This window comes from Oncorhynchus nerka, linkage group LG21 (genome assembly GCF_034236695.1).
Source record: "Oncorhynchus nerka isolate Pitt River linkage group LG21, Oner_Uvic_2.0, whole genome shotgun sequence".
Taxonomy (NCBI): Eukaryota; Metazoa; Chordata; class Actinopteri; order Salmoniformes; family Salmonidae; genus Oncorhynchus; species Oncorhynchus nerka.
The window spans coordinates 26691180-26707061 of NC_088416.1; the positions used below are offsets into that span (position 1 = coordinate 26691180).

Consider the following 15882-nt stretch of genomic DNA (forward strand, 5'->3'; position numbering starts at 1 on the left):
GGCAAAGTTGTGAAAATGATTAACCTGACAATAACGCTTGAGCCGGCTGCTTTTGGACCCTACTGCAACTCCCCACTAGTCAATCTCCCATTTATTTCAGGCCCTTCCTTAGTTGCTTGATCTGACAGCTGACTCGCCCCAAGGACCCACCGCAGAGTTTCCCAAAAAACGGTCCTGGGGACCCAAAGGGGTGGACTTTTGTTTTGTTTTTGTCCTAGCACAAATACACAGCTTATTCAGGGCAATTGATCAAATGTATTATTTTAATCAGCTGTCAAGACCAACCTGTACAAACACTCCTTTACCCCTAATGCCATTGCCGTTTGAATACAGGGAGAGGGAGGCAGGCAAGTCTGTCTGTCTGAACAGGAACAATGCACAAATTCATTGTCCTTGGTCATCATAACATGGTGATGCTGACGTTGCTGATGATTTTGCTCAGCATATTTTTGATGTGATTCGAGGATGTGTACAGTGTGCTTTGCTTGTTATGTAACTTTGTACTATTGCTATTATTACAGATCCACAAGCACTTTTTGAATGCACAAATACACTTTCCAAAGTTGTAAATGTTAGGGATTTCTGAATATTTGCATGCAAATATTAATACATTTGTTCAAATTGTAGTTTTATTTGTAAACTGTATTGAATATATTTACAAATCATATTTATTTTTGATTTATGGTGAATATCTGTGAAATATTTATACATATTCACGGATTATGGTTTAATTTGTGAAATATATGATTTACATATTTCCGGACTATAGTTTTATTTTAATATATGCACACATCAACGTTTTATTTGTGAGTTATGTTGAATATACGCACGGATCGTGGTAGACACATTTACAGAATAAAGAAAAATCTCTTTTCGTACGCTAATGGAACGAAACGGGACAGTTCGCGCAGGCGCGTTTCATTGTTTTGACTGAAAATGCCGTCGGTTTCGAAAACGGCGGCGAACGCTTCTCCTCAAACCGAGAAACCAACCCACTATACGTAAGTAAAGCAAACGTTAAATGGACAAAGACGTTTTCGTTAAAATACCGTGCTGCTTTTATGTACATAATATTGTTTTATAGTTGGACTGCTTGATATTCCTTCACTCGTAGTGCAGTAAAACATGGTGCTTTTCCTTTTGTAAATTCTTCCCAATGCACGCAGTTAGCCTGGCGCTAACTTGCTAGCTACATATTCAAATTGATACGGTAACTGAATTTTAACAAATACATGTGTATAATTGTATTGCGTGACCATGAAAATGTTCCACATAAAAAATAGGCGTAACATTTAAAAAGCGGAATTCGCAGGAACTTGGTTGGTGGTTAACGTTAGCTAGCCAGTCAGCGTGCTAGCGTGGACTGGGTAACGTTAGCGAAGTTGAATGGTTTGCCAGCCAGCAGTGGTATCCTTTTCCTCTTTCCACCTCGGCCTTATTTGCTGCCTGTCTACGCATGTGTTTTGACGTACGTTCTGGTTGTTGCTAGAGTGCAACGCCGAACATCTTGCGTGGATTGTATGTGAATGGTCAAAGTAGATAGCTACTAGCTATCACTACCAAGTAGTTCAAGCAGTTCGATTGATTGTAAAATTCAGCTACATAGCTAGCTAGTGTCAATCAAATATTAGTTGTAGATGGTGTAAACGTGTATCTCCTTACCTTTAGCATAGATAGTGTTTACTTTAAATTTTAAATAGCGAAGCTGTAACATTTCTATCAAAGTTAATGCGATATTTCCCCTGAGCTTTGGACTCAATACTTTTTTTACACGATGTCTGGTGGTGTCTGTCATTAACACTGCCTTTGTCTTTCCATTTTGCAGATATTTGAAGGAGTTTAGGACCGAACAGTGCCCTCTCTTCCTGCAGCACAAGTGCACACAACATAGACCCTTTACATGTTTTCATTGGCATTTCCTCAACCAGAGGCGAAGACGACCGATTAGAAGAAGAGATGGAACTTTTAACTACAGCCCTGACGTTTATTGCACAAAATATGACGAGACTACGGGCATTTGCCCAGATGGAGAAGAGTAAGTATTAAGCTTAATTTTTCCCCTGTAAATTATTATGTTCTGGTTAGATTGTTGATACTGTATCATGCTTATCAATATTGTTTTGTGGCTGTTGTTCATTCCGGTTGAGAATTCACTCAATGTGTGCAGGTTGCCAATTTAGTGAGCACACTTATAACGGTGTTGCTAATATTTTATGGATGCTGCATTGTTTCAGTAGGAAGTCCGATTCATGCGAATTCCTGAAGTGAAATATCGTTATTGCACAGAATTCAGCTCGCACGACGAGTTTGGTGATGACCTAGCTTGCACATGGTGTTGTTGACTTGTCTATTGTTCGAGCTAATGTCGATCCGCATGGCCTCGTATGGCCCCGGAGTGGGACGACAGCCGTTCTCAATAATGCGGAACCAACTGGATGAGTTAACCACATTCATTGTCTTTCATGGATGTTTTTTTGCTATTCTCGCTGGACACGTCAGTTTTGAGCTACAGAGTGGGGTTGAGCTTCTTCCTCCAGCTTACAAGGAAACGATGAACACACCCCCTGTTTTCTTGCTCGTGATTGAACCGCCTTTGCACATAGCCTTCTCCCATTGGTCGAGCAACCAATGTTTATTGTTCCTGGGTCCGTTGAAAATGAGGTCGCTTTGAACGAGTTCCTGCTTTGTATGAGTTCCTGCTTTGTATTTGTATCCTTAATGTTGTCACAAGTAGTTATACATGGACGTGTCTGGTTTTTACCACTTGTTCTGTATCATCATGTTCATTGAAACCTAAGTAGAAGAGGGATTTCCTAATTCAATTATCTGCTCAGCTTGCGCATAACTACTCTTTTGTGATAATTAATAGAGATGTACTGAGGGGTAGAAATGGAGTATGTAAGTCTTTTATATATTCTTGCTCTATTGTTTAATGGCTACTGCAGCATTTTTTGGCCCAACCCTCAAAGCATCAGCTATTTTCACTTTTGTAACAAAATCAGAGGAACATATTTTGAATGTTTGGGGTATGCCACTTCAGCTCATTCTTAGAACTGTAGTTTTCACTACTGGTGTGACATCAGTCTACTGAAAATGAAAATAACAAAGAATAGGCCTAAATGAGCCTACACATTTGTAAAGACACAACCATGATAATGATAGCATGTACAAATGGTAATAGATGTAGCCTAAAATATAATATAGCAAGTCACGTTGTGCGGATACAGTTGCCACTTGAGGTTACATATGAGAAAGCTTGTGGTGGTGCGGATAGACACCAAAGGAAGGATGAATACATTCATACATTAGCAGTTCATCTGCATCTACCTAAAAATAAAAGCTACACTATTCAGTTCCCAGGTGTAACAAAGTCATAGGGTTATTATAAAAAAACAGAATGCTACCCTGTAGTGAAGGGGGAACTTACATATCAGGATATTATTTGACGATATATCGTATTCACAATATCATAATATTATTTCTGCTCTAGTTGAGGATACCTGCACCAAAACTCCAGTATTTTTCCTTCATAGAAAACAAGCTATTGTCTTTTTCAATAGGGAGCCAATCGCAATACATATCGTATTGGCACCTAAGTATTGTGAAGTCCCAGGCATTTCCCAGGACTACTAACCTGTCCTGAGTAATATTACAAAATGCCCATACTTGGCCTACTGGAACAGACTGGCAGCGCTATCGGTTAAAGTAAAAATATGGAAATGTTAATATTGTATGTGTTGGTTGGGGATTTTTACAAGTCTCCCTACAAAATTAACAGAATTAAAGGTTCACTGAAAGGAAGCAGGCTATACAGCTAATAACCTAGCCTATTTAATAAGACAGGATAGATGTTCTAGATTATATCTTGAGAAAGATACTGTTCAACACTAAGAAGAACAGCTCTGAAACATGATATTCAAACCACTCCTATAATTTGGGCTTATTTGTGTCAGAGCACCATAAAGAAATGGAGTAATTTGAAACGTCTCACTCACTAGTTCAATGACAATCCTCAATGGCACATGTCTGGTTAAAGTGCTTTGATCAGATCCACATTTTAATGATATGTAGAGGTAGCGACTAGATGCGATGTTAATAGTATATGTGGCAAATTTGTAGCATACTGAATACTTTTTTATAGAGGGGTTGGTTAATCATTGAGGTTGAGTTCCAGTTTACTATATCAGTGTATTTGGAATTTCACTGCAGTAAGTAAACAATGTTCCTCAATTCAACCAGCTGTCATATTGAAAGTTTTATAAAATTTTTGAACTCTGCCTGAGAGCGAGCACTTCACTCTCTATTCCTCATTCTACCAGTGGCTGCTCTCTTCTCGTGGCATCACATCCGTTGCCATGGTTACTGTTACTGAGTCAGAAGCTTTTGCTGTATTTGAGAAATTGATTTGGTTATCTAGCATTTTCAATGTGAATTTGAGCACATTAATAGCGATGTTGCTATTATTTATGTTAAATTCCTCACCATACATCAAAGCCTGTGAGAGCTCTGTATCTATAAAAGGCGTTGCATTCCTCTGACTCCCACTGTGGGCATTGGCTACATTTTTGTTGGTCTGATGTGCATATTAAGCATCAAGATGAACGGTTGCCACTAATACAGGGAGGAAGACAGATGTAACTCATTCCTTTAGCCTCGGTCTGTTTCCTTTCAATTAAAATCTGTGGACTGACTTCTTAGGATAAGCACAGCATAGAATTCTAGAAACATAGGACATATTTTATGCAGATTGTATCTCTGTCACATCAAATTCTGATCATTTTAATGAGGAAGTCTGCATTTGTCTAATCATCGTTTCCTTTCCTGTCTAGCTGTCCTTACTTGCACCGGACCACTGGTGACACAGAGCGCAAGTACCATCTTCGCTATTACAAGACTGGTACCTGTATCCATGAAACTGATGCCCGCGGGCACTGCGTGAAGAACGGCCTACACTGCGCCTTTGCCCATGGCCCACATGATCTCCGCCCCCCGGTCTACGATATCAGGTGATATATCATGCCTTTAGTAACCACTCTGTTCTCAAGGTGTCATACCTTCACAAACATGTGAATAGGCTTGTTAAGCCAGTTAGCTGAGTACACAAGGATAAATCATGCAAGGTCTGACCATGCACTAACAAAATGTACCAAGTGATTCCATTCGTAAATCATAGTTTTAATGAAATTCTACAATTTACCCGTAGACCATATTTTTGAAGCTGGCTGTCAACCCCTTCTCTACCATTGTTAGTGTTACTTTGATTCGACATGTTAGGCCTAGCTGTCTCTGCAGAAGTGAGTCTGTATCCACTCCAGTACATGCCCATACATGGAAGTGGGAGAATGAAGCGTATTAATCTTATTTTCTAAGCTCAATTAGTCTCCCTGGTGCCTCTCGAACTGGCCGGGGCTAAGAGCAGATGAAAGCACAATTTTTCTCTTCATAGACATCAGTCATAGTGTACTTATTGCCAGGGTTGATGTTGGGTTTGTTGAGTACCAATACTGTACAAACAATGAAAGTTTTAAATGATGGAGATTTATTTAATGGGATGAAAGATTCAGTGGTATATATGAAGTAATAACCCCACATATCTCAGAGATGGATACAAAAACTAGGCCCATATCTGTAATGCAAGCAATGGACTTAAGCTTAACAATAACACCCATTTGCCCCTTTACTATGAACCATGTGTTCACATTTTAAATTCCTGTCACTAGAAAATAGCAATACCCTGTCCAACGTTCCATGAATGACGTCACATTAAGGAATGGGAGCTTGAAATAATTTAACAAAAACAACATTAAATGTGGTATCAGCGTTGCCTAGCAACTGAGCAGAACAAGTCTGTAAGAGCAAGGCATTGCCTGAATATTCTACATTTTTGTCTCTTCCTCTTTTTCTTTGTTTTGTGTAGTAGCTCTCTCACTGATCTTCTTCATGTGCACAGAGAGATCCAGGCACAGGAAGCCCTCCAGAATGGCCAGTTGGGATCTGGAGAAGGTATCCCTGATCTACAGCCTGGAGTACTGGCCAGCCAAGCCATGATAGAGAAGACTCTTACAGAGGACCCCCGGTGGCAGGGTGAGCAGCAGACACATTGATTCTGGTGTCGTTGTTACCCAGTGCCACATCCATTTTTCTATTGATTGGATTTTCTTGACCTGTTGTGTTATATTTTGGCATTAGGTCAATAACAGAATGTCTTACAATGAGTATGTTTATATGCACATTAATAAATCAATATAAAACTGATTATGGCAGAAGGCAGAGTATGGCATTAGTCATATTAACACCTTACTCTGCTTATCATAATGGTTGTAAGCATACGCTGATTAAAACATCTGGTTTTCGGGACAATCTTTCTCATTATTAGGACATCAGAGTTCAGAGGTGTGCACGAGCTTCCTCTTGTGCGAGTGAAGTGAGTTTGGAAAAACTGAAGTATGCATATTAGAAATAGTTTTCACATACGAACTTTGTCTAAGAATCAAAATGTTTTCGCAAAAATAACATGGTCGCTGTGGTTTATTTTCATTAGCGTATCTTTATTATTATAATATATTTTTTTATGCATTCATCAAAGTCCCGTCAGGTAGCCTGATTTCAGATGGCCATGTATACAGGATTATTAGGGGACTCGTTCTTGAAAAGCATGTAAACGTTTGAAGTCAAAAGATTATATTAATCTGACTATCCACAATAATCATTTTGTGTGCATACAAACTCATTGTGTGCTTTCCTTCCAGACACCAATTTTGTTTTAGCAAACTACAAAACAGAGCAGTGCACCAAGCCTCCACGACTATGCAGACAGGGCTATGCCTGCCCTCACTACCACAATAGTAGAGACAGAAGACGAAATCCACGCAAGTTCAAATACAGGTAGGCGATTAGGACTGTCAAACGACAGAGTATGCCTTTTGACAACTGTGTAATATTTCTGTAATATGTAGTTAACCCTTTAAATGATGTGTCAGGTCAACTCCGTGTCCCAATGTGAAACATGGGGATGAGTGGGGAGAGCCATCGAAGTGTGACAGCGGAGACAGCTGTCAATACTGTCACTCACGCACTGAACAGCAGTTCCACCCAGAGGTAAGTGGGACATTGGAGACTTTATAAACGCTTAGCACATTTCGTCTCTTGCAATGGGGAATCTGTCAAACCTTCATTTGGGAAAACACAGTTATGAGCAGAGAACCTGTCTTTCTCACTTCAGATCTACAAATCCACCAAATGTAATGACATGAGGCAAACTGGTTATTGTCCTAGAGGGCCGTTCTGTGCGTTTGCGCATGTAGAAAGTAAGTGAAGCTCCTCAAAATAAGTCACCGCTGTCTTGCTTGTTGGCAACCTTTCAAAGATAAAACCTCCTGTCTGTGATTGTGTACTTTTTCAGGAATTCCCTCCACGGAAGAGACCATGAACTCGTTGCTAACAGCGATGCAGTCGGGCTCCCAGGCCAAGCTGGGCTCTCAGCAGTATTCAGAGTGTCCGGTCAGCGAGTGGGGCAGCAGTGCACACTCCATCAGCAGCATCAACAACGGCCAAGTGGGGAATGTATGTGATCTGATTACTACTCTATGCTTCTCTCCACTGTCTTTTACAAAGGCATCTCAGTTTGTATGAAAAACATGCTGTCTATAGATAAGACCTTGAATAGATATTTAAACTGTTAACTTTCCTTATGTCACACCTTTGTTTTGTATATTCTTGTCATTTTATGTTTCCGTTCTTCTGTTTTCTGTACTTGCCTTTTATTTAACTAGTTTGTAACATCATGTTGTTTCTGGTAGTACTAGTGCAGCAAGAAACATACAGTGTAATTCAAATGAATATAGGATTCAATAGAAACCAAACCTTAACAATTCAGTGTCATTTTCTCTCTCTCTGAAGCCAATATTCCATCTAAATATCTTCAGTTATCATCTGCTCTCTGGCCTTGTTAGGAAAGCTGGGCTTGTTTGGCTGGCTCTAAAACCCTATTAAGTCCATGTGTACTTCTCTCCCTCAGGTTTCATATTCTAATAGTCCGACTGTAACGCCAAGCTCAGGAAGCAACAGTTCATTGTCCCCAATCGGACCCATCGGCAGGTCCAAATGCTTAACTAATGGTAGCTTATGTTCAGAGTCCACCACGTCAAGTGTGTCATCTCTGACGTCTAACTATCCCAAAGCGCCGGGCTTTGAACGCGAGGATCAGGTACTACAATAAGACTGCTCTCTCTCTTTCCCCGTCCTTACGGGAAGACCCCTGTACTCAGCTTAGTGTAGGGCCTGACCCACTGCTATAAACACGTTGGTCATAGTTTCCATTCTTTTTATTCAGAATTTTGATTTATTTCCATATAAAATTATTTTTCAGTCACTTTTTTTATGTTATGTCATTTTCTTTAAATTTGTGATGACTTGGTGAATACTGAAATGAACAACTAAGGCAAAATAAATAATAGTTTACCCGTTCCAGGACAAATTCGGTGTTGTGCTTAACATTTTATGAACGTAGATTAGACATTTTGTTTGGATATGGAACTTGTGTTCATGTTATCTATTAGTTATAAAATAAATGTCTGCTTATTTAGTCTTAGACTGTCTTAATGGGTTGTGGTGATAACATTAGGCAATTTCTCTCTTTTGATAGGGCTGCAGATGACTGATTTATTAACTGAATTTTCTTCACTTTTAAGAAACGTGTTGGCTTTCTAAGACCCAGACAATTGCTGGGTTTAAGTGTTGGGTCATGTGAATGTGCTCTCTGTTTTCAGATAAAGAACTATAAGGGACATAGTGATCAAAAGATGATGGACCAAGACAAGCAGGTGAATAACTAAAGCTTTTGCCACTGCCTTTGTATTCCTAGAAGCTAGTTCCCCCTAATATTAATTTACCACCAGTCCAAAAAACATGATTTTTATAGAGAATAATTAAGTGTAAACTTAAATGACTAAAACCAGATATAAAATATGTAGAAAAGATAATGGAGCTATATATATTTTTTAAACAAGTTCATCTTTGAGAACTACCAATCACCAAAATAAAAACTACACAGTGAGGGAGAGTATAAAATTCCAAAAATGGGACCCCCATTGATATGTTAATGTTTGAGTCTCGTATAGCATAAGCCATGGCAACATGTGTAGAATTGCAGGAACTTAGATTTAAAACTGCAATTTTGCCGCCCCTGCTGAAAAATATCATAGGGAAACACTGCTAGTGATATGTAGAACAATTTATATTTAAAGGTATTCATGTAGAGGCAAAAGGGTTTTGCTGTTATAATTTCAAAGTCATTGGGACCCGTCCAATCGACTTGATAAAAACACCCTATTCATGATCTCCCATCTAAAGCATATGACCAGGCACTGTATCTGTGGCTTGTCTTACTTCTTAACCAAGCACCAATGTAGTAAAGCTAAGTATTGCTCAAATTGACACTATTAATGAAACAATGCCTTACTATGTACGCCTCTTTTACAGACACACAATAGTGTATTCTCTGGGATGAACCCTCTGGCATCCAGCATAACCTCCAGTATAGAATCTAGCCTGGCCTCCAGTATTGGATCAGATAGTTCCTCACCCACCACCTTATCAACAATGAATGCAAAAGCAACCCCATTCTATCCTGGGAGCAATACTGTGGAGTCAGTTATAGGTAAGTGTACTTGTATTGTACAAACTTGTTTGAGGGGTGAATGTGTCTCTTCATACAAGGAATACTTATTGTTCTAGAAAAACAAAAAGACTTGCCTTTTCTTTCAGGTTCTGCTCTTGACCTGAATTTTTGTGACATCAATGTTGCCTCTCTTGATAAAGAGTTTGAGGAGCAAGAAAACAACAGTCTTGGTTTAAGTAAGCAAACCTGTTTTGAAACATTGAACACAATTAACTTAACAGTGTGTTCTGCATTTTTAAATTGCGAAATTGATTTACACTTCCTGTTGCCCTCTAGGTCAAAGGATGCTGGGAGGATCCGCTCCGGTCAACATTCCTGGCTCCCTTGCACGGTCTTCTTCATTGAATTCCAACTCCTCGCTCTCTGCATCCCCTCTGAGCTCCCTCTCCCAGTGCCTGTTGTCAGGAATGGCACCACAGCAGACTCATCCTCAGGGCTTGCTAACCAAACCTGAGCATGGCCTTCTGGGAACACCTACCTCCTCTCAGAACTCTCTGGGTAAGTTAAAAATATAATATTTACTAGCAATCTTAACAAACATGCAAGAGTAAGCATTATTCTTTTTACCTTTGAGGAATCATCAACCATTCATAAATACATCACTATTGTTTTTTTAGTTTTTTGTGCTTTGACATGAAACAATTGTCCTGATCCCACCATGTAGGTTTGAATGGGGGAGCTAGCAGCATATGGGACTTTGTGAGTGGCAACTTCTCTCCCAGCCCATCACCAGTGTTCGGCAGCCTGGGCTCCACCACTGTGAGCAGCAGCGCTGACCTGAACCGGCTCTTCAGGGAGCTGGATGAGGCAAATAGGAAGATCAAGCAATGGGAAGACGCCTGGCACCAGGTCAAGCAGGTCAGACACTAGTCCCATGCAGTAACTATGACATGAACTAAAGGCACTGCCTCAGTAAGCAATACATCCTGACCCATGTTAAACCAATTTATATTTTTGACATGTCTGTCTGTTCCAGGCATGTGAGGCCTGGCAGAAAGATTCCCATGATGCAAAAGAACAAGCAAAGTCGGCCGAGGTGGAGCGGCAGCTGGCAGAGCAGAAGCGAGAGGACACTGAGCGCAAGCTGAAGGAGCTCCAGGGGGACTTTGACGTGCTGTGTCGCTCCCCTGGCACACCTCTGCTTAGAAGCTATGGAGACCTGGACCAGCTCCCTCTACCAAAGCTCCACTCCATCCAGAGCCAGCTGCGCACTGACCTAGACCTTATAGACGGGGTAAGAAAGGCCAGATACTAAACACATTCTTATTTATAGTGATCAGGATATACATTATGGCAGACTATTTAGCCTAGTGAAGCACATTTCTTTTAAGATCTTGCTTGGAATCATTGTATTGTTATTTTGTTGCGAGTAGTTTCTGATACAACCTCTTCTCTTCCCAACACAGGTAATATATCAGCTTCAGTCAAAGAAATGTATAGTTTGCCAAACGCATGATCGTTGCATAGTCCTGCAGCCGTGCCAACATTATGTACTTTGTAAGAACTGTGCACCTAGTAAATCAGAATGTCCATACTGTAAGACAAAAATATTGAAGTGGTGATGTACAATTATTCAAGGTACTACTTAAGGAATTTGCCCTTTGAAGAACTACTAATACATATAGTATATACAAAATAGCATTTTGTGTTTCAGTATTCATAGTATTCATATAGTAATTCAATTAATAGTTTAATTTGAACTACATAAATGGTGTTAAATGTAGTATGTTATTTTGTATTGTAATGGATCACTTACATTTTCCAAAAAGTTTGGGCATCCATAGTTCCAAGTAGGCCTAATTTGACTTTATCACTGAAACACATCAGTCAAACATTATTATTAGTATTGCAACCATCTTTGTGAAGATTGATTTCTCTTAAAGCACTTTGTTGACCTGGGAATTTGTTAAAGGGTATTTTAGAAATTAGCTTTGAGCTGTTTTTGTTTCTTAGATTTACATATTATTTTTCTTAATATGCTAATGTATCCTGCTTTTGTGTGTACTGTGAAACATACTAGAATATCTCATGTTTCCTATTGTTAAATCATGGTATAGTTCTATATATCTTGTTAGTTTTCATAGAAAAGTGCTAAACTATAGTTTCTACTTTTCATTCTTTAATTTACACATTTCCATCAATGCATTTTAGGCATAACCAGCAGCTGTAATGTCAGTAAGGCACATTTATGCTAAAGCAGTTAGCAAATCAATTGTCTTTTAATGATTTACTGAATTGTTCATTATGTAGTTGTTAGAGGAGCATGTCTTGATGTACATAAGTCTGACACAGTGAATTTGATCGGATTCCTACTAGCTCTCAAACATGTCTAGAACATATCTGATACTTGGCCTCTATTCTAGTCTCAAGTGCCTTGCCTTCGATGATAACCATGAGCATCGATGCTTAGAGGATTGTTGTAAAAGCAGACACAGGTAGTCAAAGCTTCTGCACACATTTCTGCATCATATGTATATGCCATAGTGTATTGCCCAATCCTATGTCAAATTATTTCCTCAGATTATAGTTGTATGAAGATATACATCTTGTCAGTGCCTGTGTCCTGACTTCACGCTTACAAACAATATATTTTCCTTGTCTAAACAGGCAATGGTGCTTTTTTGGTGCGGCTTTCATTTAAATCTTTGATTTAGTGGTTGGGAGTATGCAAGCAAGGAAACAACTCTGGTCTTGTTTGTAAACAAGATTAAAAACAGGCTCTGCTATACATTTTAGACTGGTGTTTGTAAGATGCATCAATGGTGTTGAACCTGTAAGTTGTGTTTTCAAATACGACAGTGTAATGTGCTTAGCTAGGTTAATCTAATTGAAATGACCTTCTACTGTGTTCAAAATATGTATTTTTCCTCGCTCTATATCTTGGTCCTTTTAATATTTACAGCAATTAGTGTGTTCAGTAGAAAACCATATTCCCAGGTACACGATTTGTAACTTAGTTATAAAAATTGAGAAATAAAATTGTTTACATTTACATGGATGGTAATTCAGAAACTCAGAAAAACAAAACTTGTGTTTATCCTAAAATAAAAAAGGTAGTGTTCCCTCATGTTATGTTAAAATGGCAGGCGAAACAATTTTATTGCATGTCTTATACGCGTCATACGTTAACCAGCTACAAATCTAGATCACTGCCAGATATATTTGTATTGTGAGTCTAGCATACTGTAGAGTCGATCACTTCACTTTTGCAAGCTTTGCCGTTGCTGAGAGAGATGTATACATGTAGTTGTAATGCATTTACATTCTTGAGTGTTATTGTGCATACACAGTTCAGATTTCAGACATCAGAAGCCTAAATTGTCACACGTTAAGCAGTAACACGTTTTACTTAATATATATCAAAATGGTATCATAACAATGTCATGGAGTCTAACATTTGGTATACCAGGTTTAACTTCTAATGTTATAGTTCAAGTGAAGTACCACTTAAACAAAGACTCGTTTGATTAAATTGTGGGTTTTTTTTTTTTCACGTTCGGGTACTTTTGTGAATCTTCGAAAACATTGTTACAGGCCAATCAATGTACTGCTGTAGAATGTCTCAATTCTTAAATTGGTTGTTGGAGAATCCTAATAAAGCTACAGTAAATGCTCACCCCAACTTTTAATATACCACAGGTTTTTATTTTTCCTGTGATGCCAACTAAGTTAATGTGGACTTGACTCAAATGAACCAAAGTGGTGTTGTAGTTTTGTTCTTGTAGTTACATTTAAAAATATGTATTGAAATGTACAATTAGTATAACATTCTCTTCAATGGTTCAATGACAAAGAACTATGCCAACTGCTTTTGCTGACAATAGCAATGGACTTGAAGCCCATTTGTAGTTTTACCAAAGATCTTTATTGCTATTGTTTCCTTTTTTATTTTTATAACTTAATTTCAGTAATCTAAGCAAATCGTTAACAACCTGATTTGAAACAAACCAAACCTAACACCTTATGTAGATTGGTGTGCATTTACAGAAACGAATGGCATCCTTTTTTTGTAAAACAAATGACTGTGGTTAGCAGCATACACAATTCTAGTTGTCTACAAGTTAGTGACGTGTTAATATTCTTAAGTGGCCATATAGACAAGTACCAGTGGAGGCTGCTGAGGGTAGGACGGCTCATAATAATGTCTGGAGCGGTGCGAATGGTATTTGATACCATTCCGCTCCAGCCAATACCACGAGCCCGTCCTCCCCAATTAAGGTGCCACCAACCTCCTGCGATGAGTACTATTTTGAAGTATGTTGTTCACTTTACAGCTAAAATCTCTTAATCAGTTTTAAATATTGATGGTTGTGAACTACTTGTATGCTGTCAGGAGTATAGAGTACACTTTGACTGTAATGTGCTTTCATTTTCACTTGACTGGTGTTTTCTTCACATTTTAATTCACAATTTACTGCAGTCATTGGAAAGATGGCGATTAGTGTATCATTTGTTTATTGGTTAGATATGAGTGAGTCATTGACGGGTGAAATGACAGAACTTGATTTATTTAAACCAGCATCAATGGCAGATACAGACGTGAGTAAGTTTTAAGGAGCAACTCTTATCACTCATTTGTTCTTGGTCCTTCACCCCTCTTCAATGTGGCATACTAAGTATTACATCTCCCTTTTACACTGAATAAAACTTAAGCTCATATTTTATAAATATGGCTCTAAATCATTCAATGTTATGGCCATATTAAACTGTTCTTTTTACAACGGACCAATTTAGTTTTTTTTTTTATAAATCGGTGCCTTATGTTAATGTCATTTTAACTGGCATTTGAAGAGTATTGCTCTTAATGAGGGGTGGCTTACAGTAAAACGGAAAAATAATCCAAATTCTAGTGCCTTTAGATAATTGTATGTACCATAATCTCCCCAATTAAAATCTGTGGTGGATACCACTCAGATGATTAGCTTTTTCGATATTATCACTTAATGATTTGAGTGGTAAAATTTGTTTTGTCGCTCAGAAAAGTTAAGAATTCTATGAAGAGCTAGCATTCGTAAGTGATCAGAGAAGGGCCGTTTTGAACCAGACTGCATGTTTCGTAAGGGAGGCTTAGGGCACCCTTAGAATGATGAATACTGCTTCTTCATCTCAGTCTGTATTTGCCATATCACTCTTCATAACATGCCACAATACCTACCACCAATAAATACTGGACTCAACTTTATTGGCACAAGAAAAAACAGACAATTACTGTTAAAGAAAAGCACCAAGTACGACTCTGTTTTGTAAATTCAATGTTAATTGAGATGTAACAATGCTCTGCAGTGGATTAGCATAATCTATTTTGCATTCTTGTAAAGTGTTTGTTTCTTTGTTTTATTAAATATTGTGATCATGGAACCTGAAGATTTTATGCAATCTTGCACATACATAAATGTATGACGCTGTTCCAATTTAGTATGGAGAGAAAAAATGCATATTGCAGCATAGAATTTTTGTAAAAACATTTAATTGTTCCCAATAGTTAATTTCAAAATGTTCATTTAACATAGAAACCCTGAAATATTGAATGTACCGTTCTAAATGAGATATTTAATAGGTCACTGGAATAATATGGAGAGCAGTTCATCCGTTAGCTATGATGTAGCCTCTAGTTTTGTGAATTGCTATACAATGAAATAAATGTAAGACTTAAACACATGCCGATTTCCGGTCTCTATTTATCAGTGTAATGATTAAGGGGAGGGGGGAATACATTTGATTTTCTCAGGGTTTTGGTGGACTGTAGGATAAAAGGTTCTTAAATTGTGAACTGTAGTTCGTAGATGTATTTGCGCTGATGTCGATGGAAGTAGACATTTGTATTACGAATGAGAAACATGTCCCTTATTTTGTTACAATAAAGTATGGACAAATAGGACATTGTATATTGAATTAGTATTTAACTACCCCATAGAAATGATCAATGGGAGTTCCCCTGTGTTAAAGTTGATCCTCTTTATGGCATCAAAGAAAGGCTGGATTTGGCATTTTACTCAATTAAGTAGGGGGTATTGAATCTTTTGCTTGTAGAGTATCATTAACTTGTTCAATTGTACTGCAACATTATGCAATGGTTTACAGAATTCACAAATTGTATCTTGGGAATTAAAACCATTTTTGATCTTAAATGTGTTGAGTATTTGTTTCATGGATTTAAAACAAGGTACTAATGAAAATATGTACTTCTAGATCACTAAACTCCC

At 38.2% G+C, this 15882-nt stretch overlaps 1 protein-coding gene across 3 annotated transcripts; it reads left to right on the forward strand.

Moving 5' to 3' along the window:
* The first annotated feature begins 902 nt into the window (after nucleotides 1–902).
* Nucleotides 903–15807, forward strand: LOC115104202 (putative E3 ubiquitin-protein ligase UNKL). 3 transcript variants are annotated; one of them, XM_029625478.2, is made up of 16 exons: nucleotides 903–1001; nucleotides 1826–2035; nucleotides 4830–5006; nucleotides 5918–6084; nucleotides 6750–6885; nucleotides 6981–7098; nucleotides 7223–7307; nucleotides 7403–7563; nucleotides 8018–8206; nucleotides 8769–8822; nucleotides 9481–9658; nucleotides 9766–9855; nucleotides 9956–10177; nucleotides 10344–10537; nucleotides 10656–10913; nucleotides 11086–15807. In XM_029625478.2, exons 1-16 carry the CDS (start codon nucleotides 937–939, stop codon nucleotides 11239–11241), a joined length of 2460 nt encoding a protein of 819 aa, XP_029481338.1. In that variant the 5' UTR covers nucleotides 903–936; the 3' UTR covers nucleotides 11242–15807. The 3 variants fall into 3 exon arrangements, with proteins under 3 accessions (XP_029481338.1, XP_029481340.1, XP_029481341.1); XM_029625480.2 differs by having other exon boundaries at nucleotides 5951–6084; XM_029625481.2 differs by lacking the exon at nucleotides 8018–8206.
* Nucleotides 15808–15882: the final 75 nt, after the last annotated feature.

Coding starts and splice junctions, on each gene's coding strand:
- LOC115104202 (XM_029625478.2), top strand. CDS start 937: ATGCCGTCGGTTTCGAAAACGGCGGCGAACGCTTCTCCTCAAACCGAG. Junction 1,002..1,825: donor GAGAAACCAACCCACTATAC/GTAAGTAAAGCA, acceptor TCCATTTTGCAG/ATATTTGAAGGAGTTTAGGA. Junction 9,659..9,765: donor TACTGTGGAGTCAGTTATAG/GTAAGTGTACTT, acceptor CTTTTCTTTCAG/GTTCTGCTCTTGACCTGAAT.